General features: G+C 45.8%; 1 protein-coding gene across 3 annotated transcripts in view; it reads right to left on the bottom strand.

Moving 5' to 3' along the window:
• FBXO21 (F-box protein 21) overlaps positions 1 to 12402 on the bottom strand; it is a 47146-nt gene that overhangs the window by 16274 nt on the left and 18470 nt on the right. For all 3 annotated transcript variants that reach the window (XM_046024811.1, XM_046024812.1, XM_046024813.1), the window contains 2 exons: positions 5640 to 5819; positions 4426 to 4558 (listed from right to left, as the gene is read on the bottom strand). In XM_046024811.1, coding sequence (XP_045880767.1) covers positions 4426 to 4558; positions 5640 to 5819 — 313 coding nt within the window. The remainder of the gene's footprint in view (positions 1 to 4425; positions 4559 to 5639; positions 5820 to 12402) is intronic.

Below are 12402 nucleotides of genomic sequence, written 5' to 3'. Positions count from 1 at the left end.
TGTCTCTGAAACAAGTCTGCTCTCCAAACACTCATTCTAAATGTGGCCAAACATTGTGGAAAAGCTGGACATCCTCTCCCTCATTATCTAAAGAAGTTCTGTCACTTTTTTTTTTTTTTTTTTTAAGATTTTAGTTATTTGGGGCCCCTGGGTAGCTCAGTTGTTAAGCAGCTGCCTTTGGCTCAGGTCATGATCCCAGGGTGCTGGGATCAAGCCCCACATTGGGCTCCCTGCTTGGCGGGAAGCTTATTTTTCCCTCAGCCACTCCGCCTGCTTGTGTGCTCTCTCTCTCTCGCTGTCTCCTTCTTTGTCAAATAAATAAATAAAATCTTAAAAAAAAAAAAAAGATTTTATTTATTTATTTGAGGCAGGGAGAGAGAGAGAGCAGCAGACTCCTCACTGAGCAGGGAGCCTGATGCAGGGAGCAGGTTCAATCCCAGGACCCAGAGACCATGACCTGAGTCGAAGGCAGTTGCTTAACTGACTGAGCCACCCAGGCGTCCTGAAGTTCTGTCACTTTCTAATCATTCATTCCAGCATCTTTCTTGAGCGCCTACCATGTTGTGGGAGCAAGGGAACACCTCACTTCACCGTAGTGCTAAGAGCAAGGGAAGCAGCTACAGTGAAGAACAAAGCAAATGTGGTCCTTGTCCTTAGAGAGCCCAGTCCATGGCGAAGGCACAGTAAGCAAACAGCCAGATGCTTACAGAAAGGTCTTCAAAAAGACGAGCACATGGCTGGTGGACCAGGGGAAGCTGACCGCCGCAGGGGGGCTGAGGAAGGGCTTTCGGAGGTGAAGCCGAAGCTTGGCAAAAAGTAGCCGACACATGGGACTGCGGGCTAAGGAAAGGTTTTAGGCAGTGCTGCGGGCCATGGCAAGGACCAAGGCAAGAGAACAGGGTCGAATAGAGGACATGGCTGGGCAGCGGAGCACCCAAGGGGCAACTGTGAGAGCTGAGAAGCTCAGGCTGGCAGGGCCAGACCCCCAAGAAACTAGTAAGCCGTCCTGAAGACAATGAGCCCGATCTGCAAGGCCCTGGGGTAGCCACTCAGATGGCTCTGAGCACTTCAGGAAGGAAGACTCTGGCTACAGTTTGTTAAACGGGTTCAAAAGGTCTCAGGGCAGAGAGAAGAGCAGTCAGGCAGCCTCTGCAATACTCTAGGAGACAGAGTGATGTGCAAATGTGCAGCAGACACGGGGGGTGTGGGTCTGGAGCCAGGGTCCAGGCGGGACGTTGGTCGGGAGCGGTCAGCCTACAGATGGTAACTGAAGCAAGGAGGCCCAGCGGCATCACTTCAGGGAAAGGAGTAGAGTCAGCAGAAGTCTAAGACACTAGCCCACACTGAGGAGGCTCTAGGGAAGAAACACAGGACAAAGAACTAGCAAGAGCCTGAGAACCGCGGGCCACAGAGTCAAAGGACAGAGCGTTCTGAGCAGGAGCTGCCCCAGTGATCAAGAGAGATAAGGAAAGACAAGTTATCTGTGGATCTGGCAACAAGAATGGTCTCAGTAAAAAGGGGTCATTGGCTCCCTTGGCAAGAGCAGTGTGTGTGGAGGGGGAATGATCACCGTGTTCTGGCTCACGGGCAGAAGGCAAGGCAGGTGGCCATCCCACCGCAGGGTAGCACGTAGGCATAGCCAGACGGGGCTTGAGCCCTGCGGGGGAGGACAGAGATAAGGAGGCAGCTGCAGGGGAATGCCAGCAGGGCTATCATGGGAGTGCTTTTTGTTTTCTTCCCCAAGGATGAGAGATACTTGAGTCAGGAGAATCCTGATGGCAGAGAGCAGAAACAGGGAGTTGTAGACAGAGGAAAACAGAGTGGGATCCAGGGCACAGACGGTTGCCTTGGAAAACTGGAAGGACATCTTTTCCAGCGAGATGTAGAGGAAGAAAGGGGAAGGCAGGGCCAGGGGTCAAAATAAGCAGGAAGTCTGGCAGCAGAAAGTAGAATTTGCCTGGGCGTAGGCTTTACCCTCTCCCTGGAGCCTCACCCCAGAGCTGGAGCACAGGGGTGAGGCGTGAGCGTGGGCTTAGGCTCCAAACTGCCCTCTCACAACTCCTGAACCATCAACACCTGTGCAGGTGGCCTCAGCAGGTTACCCGACCTCTGCCACCTCGGTTTCGTTATTTATAGAATGGCAAAAACCCAGTATCCACCCCACAGGGTTGGAAGGACGTGTCTGATAAGCGCCAGGAGCTTTTCAAAATGTGACCATCCTACACTCTCTTCCCATCATGGCCACAGTAGCCCTGGATTTTGGCCACAGTGACCCAGTGGACCTGTGTTTCTCAGCTCTTCCTGATTTACTTCAATTGAACACAAGGTGACTCTCCCGTCTTCCCAGCTTGGAAATACTTCCCTTTTACCTAAAAAGGTCAAACTAATTCCAAGATCCAGAAACTGATCCAAAAAAGTATTTTACACACACACACACACACACACACACACACACTCACGTTCATATGCATATGTGTATGTGTATAAACCCTCGGTCAGGTGGGCCTGTAGCACCAAGCTGGCCCACCTCTGTGCCATGGATAGGTGGAAATAACTTACTTTTCTGTCCTCTGAAACGGTTTCCCACCCTCCAAGCTCCAACCCAAACCCTGTCCTGGAGGGGAGCCTTTTCTAACTGCTTCCGTGTCCCCAGAATTCTTCCTCCACAGGAGCCCCAGTTTTGCTGCTGTCTCAGGTTGCTCCCCTAGCTCAAGGACACACATACGGAAGGGAGTCACCAGAGCAGAGAATGAGCCACTTTGCACTCCTGATTCTCAAATGAGGGGGCGTCTAAGTGCTTGATCCCAGAAGCAAATGAATGGTCGTGGTGGAAAAAATGTTCTGTGCCTAAGAAATCTGGAACTTGTTTTCATGACATTTACTTGGCATGATGGTGCTCCTGGACCGTCCAAAGAGGATACGAAGTTACCTCCCCAGTGGGCAACGAGAGCACTACGCTGAGTCCGTCATCAAAGGTTGAGGATGTGAGAGCTCCTGCAGACTCTCCCCCAGAGCCTAGTTTCACCTTACCCTTTCTATGGCTCATGTGTAATTAAAGTACAGAATTTACTTATAAAAAGCCATGATTTGGGGAACTTGGGTGGCTCAGTGGGTTAAAACCTCTGCCTTTGGCTCAGGTCATGATCCCAGGGTCCTGGGATTGAGCCCCGCATTGGGTACTCTGCTCGGCAGGGAGCCTGCTTCCCTTTCTCTCTCTCTCTCTGCCTGCCTCTCTGCCTAATTGTGATCTCTGTCAAATAAATAAATAAAATATTTAAAAAAAACCCCATGCTTTGAGAGGGTCTCTGCATTCTATAAATTATCATGAAATTCCTTAAAGAAAAAAGTGACAGGAATGAGTTACGTAGACCCCAGTCTCAAAAATAAAGTGAAAAAAATAAAAAAAAACAACTGAACTCTGGACAAGGGGGTTCTGGGAAGTGGACGGTCGCTTCGGCAGAGAATCTAGTTCTACCAGATTACGGGATGTTCTGAGAGGACATCTGCTAGCTGGACAACATGGCATCTTAAGATAGATCCCTTGGGATTTTCCTACTGATGAGCCCTTTCTTAGAACTATGTTAGAACACCGAAGTGGGGAATAGATAAGCCACTTTAATTCTATGCAACGTGGAGTTGGACTATGTACCGCTCTCCAATAACATGAGCAGATGATTTTATGGCGACGTCCCTGGGAGCACTCAGAACGAAAATTCTCTCGGCAGGCTGCTCTACACAAACAAAATGGATTAGTAGCACATTCCCACGGCCAAGCCAGGGCATGATGGAAATGCGCAGCTGCTCCCATGCTGCCGCCGCTGGGCTCCCTCCCTGCTGCACCCCCAGCTCACTGAGGAGAGTCCGATCACAGACGGTGCGGTCCTCTCCAAGGGCTTGCCGCTGGCCACAGGGGCCGTTAGAACATGGAGAAGCCCAAGTGGGCCCAGCTCAAAATTCAACAGCTTTCAAAGACCGAGCCAGTCCTTCAAGGCCAGCAGTGGGACCAGAATACATGGAAGATCCATTTTTTTGTCAAACAGGGGTGTTTATGTACATCCCTTTCTGGAGTACCAGCACAGCTGGATGGGGAACATTTAGAGTTTTGCTTCCCTTTGCGGAGTCAGGGTGACCTGGGGCAAACACATTTGGGCAAGAGCAGGTTGAGACGCAGAACTGAGGCCTCGTGATTCTAGGGGCTTAAGGCATGGACCACAAAGAGAAGAGGCAACTCCTAGCAGTATATGCAATTGTTTTAGAATAAAGGAGACAAAAAAGATTTAACTGAGGGGCGAAGATCGGGAGTGTGAATCCATTTATGTTTATTATCCCCCAGGCTGATACAAGGATAAACTTCCCAGAGCCGCCTTTTCAAGCTAGAATTTCCCTCTCTAAGGCAAGAGCAAAGCAGCAAAGTCAAATAATTACCTTCTCTGGCCAGATTCCCAGGTGGAAGTAGAGCCTGGCTTGAAGGAGGAGGAGCTGCACCTGGTCCGGGTACATGGCCAGATAGAGATCCAACGAGTCTCTCAGGAGCTGGTAGGACTGGTCGATGCCTTCCCTGGCAGGGGAAATAAATCACCGTCTTACTCTGCTTGCTTCTGACCTCCTAAGACCCTCCATTTCAAGGCCCGGGTTATAAAAGTAATGGACACAAATGCCACACCTTTTCTAATTCTGGAACTTCCTTTCTGTTCAGCACCTTGCTACAATAATTTTAGTAATAATGATAAATCCCCAAAGAAACAGAACTTTTGTACCCTGCTTTGGTGATGGGCATTAAACTAAACTCACAATCGCGTTCCCTATACAATCACCTCAGTAACCCTGTACATAATTAAAAGTAAGACCCAGAGGGCTCTTATGCGACAGGAAAACTGTTTGTACGATACCACAACAGTGGACACATGTCATGACGCATTTATTCAAACCCACAGAACCCACACTACAAGAGTGAAGGTGAATGTGAACCATAAACTCTGTTAATGACCTGGCCTTGGAGGTTCATCAACCACAACTAACATCCTGCTCTGATGGGGGACGGTGACAGTGGGAGAGTTTGTGGCGGGGAGAAGGACCAGGGGCGATAGGAAAACTCTCTGTACTTTCTGCTTCATCTTGTTATGAACCTAAAATTGCTCTAAAAAAATAAAATCTATTTAAAAAGAAACAAAACTATGACTTCAACAACCTTCTATTTTCCCTATAAGACAAATTTCCTTTGACTCAGAAGCAAAATAGTTTCATACTTTTCTTATCTAAGTGATAGAAATGTATAAATCAAGGGACTTGATAAAGCACTTGGATGTGAGAACATCTTGCCCCCGAAAAAGAACCTTCACCCATCTAAAATACCCTTGTTACTCAAGAATGCTTTCAGTATTATGGACAGCTAGCACAAGCGCACTGAGAAGGTGTCAAAGAATCACTCAGCACATCTTAAACTGGACGGCACCGTGTCACGGGGATGAGTTTCTTCCTGCAGTGGGTTGACAGCTGTAGATAATCCCAGCTGTGCCCCGCAGCATCCATGGCTTCGCCAAATCCACCATTCGTGCATTGAATAAAATCCTCCGTAAGGCCATCCATGCCTCCAAAGACGTGCACTCGGCACAAGTGCTGGAAAACCAAGAAAACCTTACCGCTTTCCCAGGCTTAAAAGGTTTCCCACCATGCGCTGTAACACTTTCTTCACGTTGACCACCCCGTACAGCGCCGCTGTCACGTGCTGGCCAATCAAGTATTCACACTCCTTCACGGTCAGCTGCTTCCCCTTCCCGAAGGCGTCTATGTAGATGTAGTCAAAGATGTCCAGGCTCGCCCTATGTGAACGGCACACGTAGTCAGCCAGATCTCAGGTCAGAGCTGAACAAGACATTTATCTAACCACCACCCCCCCCCACTCCCCCACCTCTAATTTCAGTAGCTGAAATTAGAGCCTGAGTATGAACACAGCAGCGTTCCAAGTACTAGAGCCTTGTCTAAAGTTCAAAATCTACCTGCCCTGCTGCGCTAAGACTGCAAGACACAGACGTTTAAGGAACAGCACTGACGTATGGCGTCAAATACAGTTTCGGGGGTGATTAGGCCAGATTAAACTAAGTTTGAGAACAAACTAGAATTCATTGACGTGAATTCATTGAGTGTCTATAAGACACTCAATCCGAAGTTTGGCTGAGAGCAATACTGACGGAAGGCCTAGGCCCTCTGTGCACCCCGCAGCTGGCACAGTGTCTGTGGGCTCTGAGGCTTGGGGCTGTGAGGAAAGTTATGGAACCCTTCCCCTCAGTCTGCAGACACATTCAGGTGGTCAGCTCGGCCTGGGAGCCTGCACCAGACCAGAGAGCAGGGCCCCGGCACTCAACCATGCCGTTCCTCCTGTGAACCATGCTCTCAAACAGGGTGGCCCACGCTGAGTGGAGCAGTGGGAGGAGGTCACACAAAGCAAGTCCATCCCACATTACCAAGAACATTCTGGGAGGATTCCTGAGAGATTCAGTGGGTCTTTGTTTCAGAGATAGTTGTTTTTTTTTTTCTTGAGCGACTGTTCCGCTTTGATCTTATGCCCACTGCAAGCTATGTTAAGAGATTTTCTCTTTGGCTTCTTTGAAAAGCCCAGTCAGATTTCTTCCTAGAGTCCTACCAATATCCCTCCTGTGGCAAGACAGATGGAATGTTCCAGAAACAAGGAAGGCTCTTCAACTCTTATTATGAGTCTAGGAGAACCATGTATACACACACAAATTTATAGGCAAAAATCCTAAATAAAGCACGAGCAAATCATACAACAATGTGTTTTTAAAAATCCATATGATTAAGACAGATGTACCCAAAGAATGAAAGGAGAACTGAACGTTAAAAATCTATTTCAGCACACACAGTCTAAAAGAGAAAACTACATGATTATATCAGACACAGAAAGGATATTTTGGGGAAAAAAAAAAAATCTAATGCCTACTTTTTAATAAAACTGAAGCAAACTATAAATTTAGAAGGCAGCTCTGATAATCTCAATGGAAGAAAATACCCCAAACATCATGCTTGATGATGAAATTTTAAAAGCATTCCACCTAGGGGCGCTTGGGTGGTTCAGTAGATTAAGCATCTGCCTTTGGCTCGGGTCATGATTCCAGGTCCTGGGATCGAGCCCCACATCAGACCCCCTGCTCAGCAGGGAGTCTGCTTCTCCTTCTCCCTCTGCTATTCCCCCTGTTTGTGCTCTCTCACTCTCTCAAATGAATACATAAAATCTTTTTTTTAAAGCTTTTATTTATTTATTTGTCAGAGAGAGAGAGCACAAGCAGGGGAACAGCACGCAGAGGGAAAAGCAGGATCCACTCCAGGCAAGGACCCCAATGAAGGGCTCAATCCCAGGACCCCGGGATCATGACCGGAGCCAAAGGCAGCCACCCAGGTGCCCCTGAATGGGTAAAATCTTTTAAAATAAATAAGTGAAGGGCGCCTGGGTGGCTCAGTGGGTTGGGCCGCTGCCTTCAGCTCAGGTCATGATCTCAGGGTCCTGGGATCGAGTCCCACATCGGACTCTCTGCTCAGCAGAGAGCCTGCTTCCCTTCTTCTCTCTCTGCCTGCCTCTCTTGTGATTTCTCTTTGTCAAGTAAATAAATAAAATCTTTAAAAAAAATAAATAAATAAAATAAAATAAATAAATTTCTACTCAACTTTGTGCAAGAGGACCCAGTCAGCACAGTAAGTACAAGAAACAGAAACGTACAAGGGCTAGAAAGAAAAGAAACAAAACTGTCATGATTCACGGGCAATATGATGCTCTACACAGAAAACCCAACAGTTGACAATGAGCTCTAATAATTTATTCAGCAAAGGGATTATCAAGGGCGCCTGGGTGGCTCAGTGGGTTAAAGCCTCTGCCTTCCACTCAGGTCATGGTATCGGGGTCGTGGGATCAAGCCCATCGGGCTCTCTGCTTGGCGGGAGGCCTGCCTCCTCCTCCCTCTGCCTGCCTCTCTACCTGCTTGTGATCTCTGTCAAATAAATAAGTAAAAATCTTAAAAAAAAAAGGCAGGGGGAGGATTATCAGATCTATACCTAAATATCAATCATGTCCCTATACATCAACCTTAGTAAATGTAATTTTTAAAAACTACCATTTATAATAGCAACAAAAAATTTAAGGTTCTTAATGAATAAAACTAGCAAAAAGCCAAAGAACTCCACGAAGAACACAATAAAATCTTTTTTTTTTTTTTTTTTTAAGATTTTATCTATTTGACAGAGAGAAATTACAAGAGAGGCAGGCAGAGAGAGAGGAAGGGAAGCAGGCTCTCCGCTGAGCAGAGAGCCCGACGCGGGACTCGATCCCAGGACCCTGAGATCATGACCTGAGCCGAAGGCAGCGGCTTAACCCACTGAGCCACCCAGGCACCCCCACAATAAAATCTTTTTAAGGGGGCATCTGAATGACTCATTCAGTTGAGTGTCTAACCTGATTTCGACTCGGGTCATCTCAGGGTCATGAGACTGAGCTCTGCATTGGGCTCTGAGCTGAGCGTGGAGCCTGCTTACGATTCTCTTTCCCTCTCCCCACTTCCTTCTCTAAAAATAAGTAAATAAGTAAATAAATAAATAAAATCTTCTTGAGGACATTAAAGACTAATGTTTAGGGAGGTACCGTGTTCACAGACTCATTGGTGAAACACTGACGATACTGCTCATATTCGTCTATGACTCCAATCCAAGAAAAGCTCTGGTGCCAGTCAATGTCCGTATGGGCTTCTGAAGAGTCTGGTTTATTTTATTTTATTTTCATTTATTTGAGAGAGAGACATAGTGACGGAGACAGTGTGAGAGAGAACAAGCAAGGAGGAGAGGCTGAAACAAGCTCCCGCTGAGCAGGGAGCCCAACACGGGGCTCGATCCCAGGATTCTGGGATCATGACCAGAGCCAAAGGCAGACGCTCAGCCAACTGAGCCACCCAGGCGCCCCTGCTAACTGGATTCTAGAACTATAGAAGAGCAAAAGGCTAAGAACAGCCAAGGGAATTTTGAAGAACTCGATGGGGGTCTGACCAGCAGGTATTAGTTAATGACAGAGCTACAGTAAGTAGACTATATGGTTTTGGTGCCAGGACAGAGCGGAGACGAGATTAACAAGGAACATGGGTGGAAGTGAGGACCTGGAGGGCCTGTAGCCCTGCGGGTGCTTCAGAGGCACCGTGCCCCCCCACTACTCTCACCAGCGTCCTCTCTTTCCTGAGGACCCAGCCAGGAGGCTCAGTGTTTACTTCTGCCAGGTGCCTCGGGTGCTAACAAATTACTTCACTGTTCGGCTACACTGCTAGTGTGCAATCGCTGCAGCCTAAGGAAAAATGACAGTTACCACGCACAACTGTACCCAGCAATAAGTTACTATGGCAAAAAAAAAAAAAAAAAAAAAAACGGGGCGCCTGGGTGGCTCAGTGGATTGAGCCGCTGCCTTCGGCTCGGGTCATGATCTCGGGGTCCTGGGATCGAGCCCCGCGTCGGGCTCTCTGCTCCGCGCGGAGCCTGCTTCCTCCTCTCTCTCTGCCTGCCTCTCTGCCTACTTGTGATCTCTGTCAAATAAATAAATAAAAAAATCTTAAAAAAAAAAAAAAAAAAAATAAGTTACTATGGCAAATAACATGGTAATTAGTTTTAAATGCTTTATATCATGCAGAGTTCCTTGGTGGATTATTACATGGCCACTTAAGAGCATTTATGAGGTATTTGGGGAAATTGGCTGGGTTATTTAGGGAGAGAGAATGGGCTGAAAAAGCATACTTCCCATTTACAGTAACGGAAATTGGGTGTCTGTTATCCAAAAAAGAAGTCATGCAACACATTTTTAGAAATAGATATTGGAAAAGAAAGGAAGCCCATACATACCATTTAAGGAAATATACGTTATGTGATGAACCATAAAAATTTGCAGGGAAGTAAGAAAACTTCCAGATAACTGGTGGATATCTCTGCAGAGCAGGGGGGAAGAAGGGGATAAGGAAGGATATCCAGAAGGTTCCAACGATACGTGTTTTACTTCTTGAATGAGGTGTAGAAACAAAAATGAGTGGGGCACCTAGGGGGCTCAGCTGGCTGAGCGGATGTCTGACTCTTGACTTTGGCTCAGGTCATGATCTCAGGGTCCTGGGATGGAGCCCCGAGTCAGGCTCCGTGCTGAGTGTGTAGTCTGCTTGAGGTTCTCTCTCTCCCTTGCCCTCCGCCCCTCCCCGAATTATGCATGATGCATGCATGCTCTCTAATAAATAAATCTTTAAAAACAAAAAAAAGAAATACAGAAATAAGTTATAACTTTCTTCTAGGTAGGTCTCACAATTCTACTAGGTGTGTGGAAGCACTGGGTCATCTCAATCCTCCAAACCATTTGAAAAACACGTGCCCCATTTTCATAGCGTAAAAAACTGAGACTGAGAGGAAGCAGGTCTGAACCCTGCCCGACTTCAAAGCTCAGGTATTTTCTATTATTCCATTCACCAAAGGATATCACAGTCATCCAAAGAACAGGATATGATTAAATAATGTTTCTTTTTCCTCTAAATGGCACATTCAATGAGAAGATAGCTCTATTTGATGAACTGTTTCTTTCAGAAAAGCCAAGCTCCAGCTGATAAGAAATCAAGCATTTGCTTTGCACATGAGTGAGAATGTGGCCACCCTGTCCTCTCCCCCACCTCCCTCCTTGCCCTCCCCACCCTTCCTCCTCCTCTCTCTGATGAGGAGAGAGGGGGGAGATTTTATGGAAGACTACAAAGTAAGACTTTCTTTAAGAACTCTTTGATCTAGATGGATTTCACAGATATATCAGAACATTTCATCCTAAAACGGCAGAATACACATTCTTTTCAAGTACACATGGGACATTCTCCAGAATATATCACGTACTGGGTCACAAATCAGGCCTCAACAAATACAAAAAGATTGAGATCATACCATGCATCTTTTCTGACCAACCACAAGAAAAAATGTGGAGAGACCACAAATATGTGGATATTAAACAACATGTTACTAAACAATGAATGGCTCAACCAGGAAATCAGAGAAGAAATTTAAAAATACATGGAAATAAATGAAAATGGAAACACAATTGTCCAAAACCTCTGGGTTGCAGCAAAGGTGGTCATTAGAGGGAAGTATATAGCAATACAGTGATACAATACATTAGAAGCAAGAAAAAAATCTCAAACAATCCAATCTTACTCCTAAAGGAACTGGAAAAAGAACAAGAAATGAAACCTTAAGTCAGCAGAAGAAGGGAAATAAGAAAAGTAAATGATATAGAAAACAAAACAAAACCCCAATAGGACAGATTAATGAAACCAGGTACCAGTTCTTTGAAAAATTAATAAAACTGATAAACCTCTAGCCAGACTTATCAAAAAGCAAAGAGAAAGGACCCAAAAAAATAAAATCACAAACGAGACAGAAGAAATAACAACCAACACCACAGAAATACATCCAGTTATAAGAGAATAGTATGAAAAATTATGTCACCAAATCAGATAATCTGGAAGAAATGGATAAATTCCTAGAAACAAAGTACCAACACAAACAGAAAGAAAAAGAAAATCTGAACAGAGCAATAACCAGCAAAGAAACTGAATCAGTAATAAAAATAAATCTCCCCACAAACAAAAGTCCAGGGACAGATGGTTTCACAGGTAAATTCCACCAAACATTTAAAAAGAAGTTACTACCTACTATTCTTAAACTACTGCAAAAAATAGGAAAGAAAGGAAAACTTCCAAACTCCTTCTATGAGGCCAGCATTGCCTTTATTCCAAAACCAGATAAAAACTCCACTAAAAAAGAGAACTAGAGGGGTGCCTGGGTGGCTCCATCAGTTGAGCATCAGACTCGACTTTGGCTGGGGTCATGATCACACGGTTGTGAGACTGAGCCCTGAGTTGGGCTCCACACTCAACACGGAGTCTGCCTGTCCTTCTCCCTCCCCTTCTGCCCCTCCTCACATTGGTGCATGCATGTGCACGCTCTCTCAAATAAATAAAATCTTAAAAACAAAAATAGAACTACAGGCCAATATCCCTGATGAACATGGATGCAAAAATCCTCAACAAAATACTAGCAAACTGAATCCAACAACACATTAGGAGAATCATTCACCATAATCAAGTGGGATTTATTCCTGGGTTGCCAGGGTGGCTCAATATTCACAATCAATCAACGTGAGACACCACAGTAATAAAAGAACAGAACCAGATGATCACTTCAACAGATGCAGAAAAAGCATTTGAGAAAGTACAGCATCCACTCATGATAAAAACACTCAGCAAAGTAGGTTTAGAGGAAACATACCACAACATAATATAAAGGCCATATACAAAAAAATCCACAGCTAATATCATCTTCAGTGGGAAAAAACAGAGCGCTTTT

Source organism: Meles meles, chromosome 12 (genome assembly GCF_922984935.1).
Source record: "Meles meles chromosome 12, mMelMel3.1 paternal haplotype, whole genome shotgun sequence".
Taxonomy (NCBI): Eukaryota; Metazoa; Chordata; class Mammalia; order Carnivora; family Mustelidae; genus Meles; species Meles meles.
Note: the sequence above shows the minus strand (reverse complement) of the source record. Positions and strands in the feature narration are given on the sequence as shown.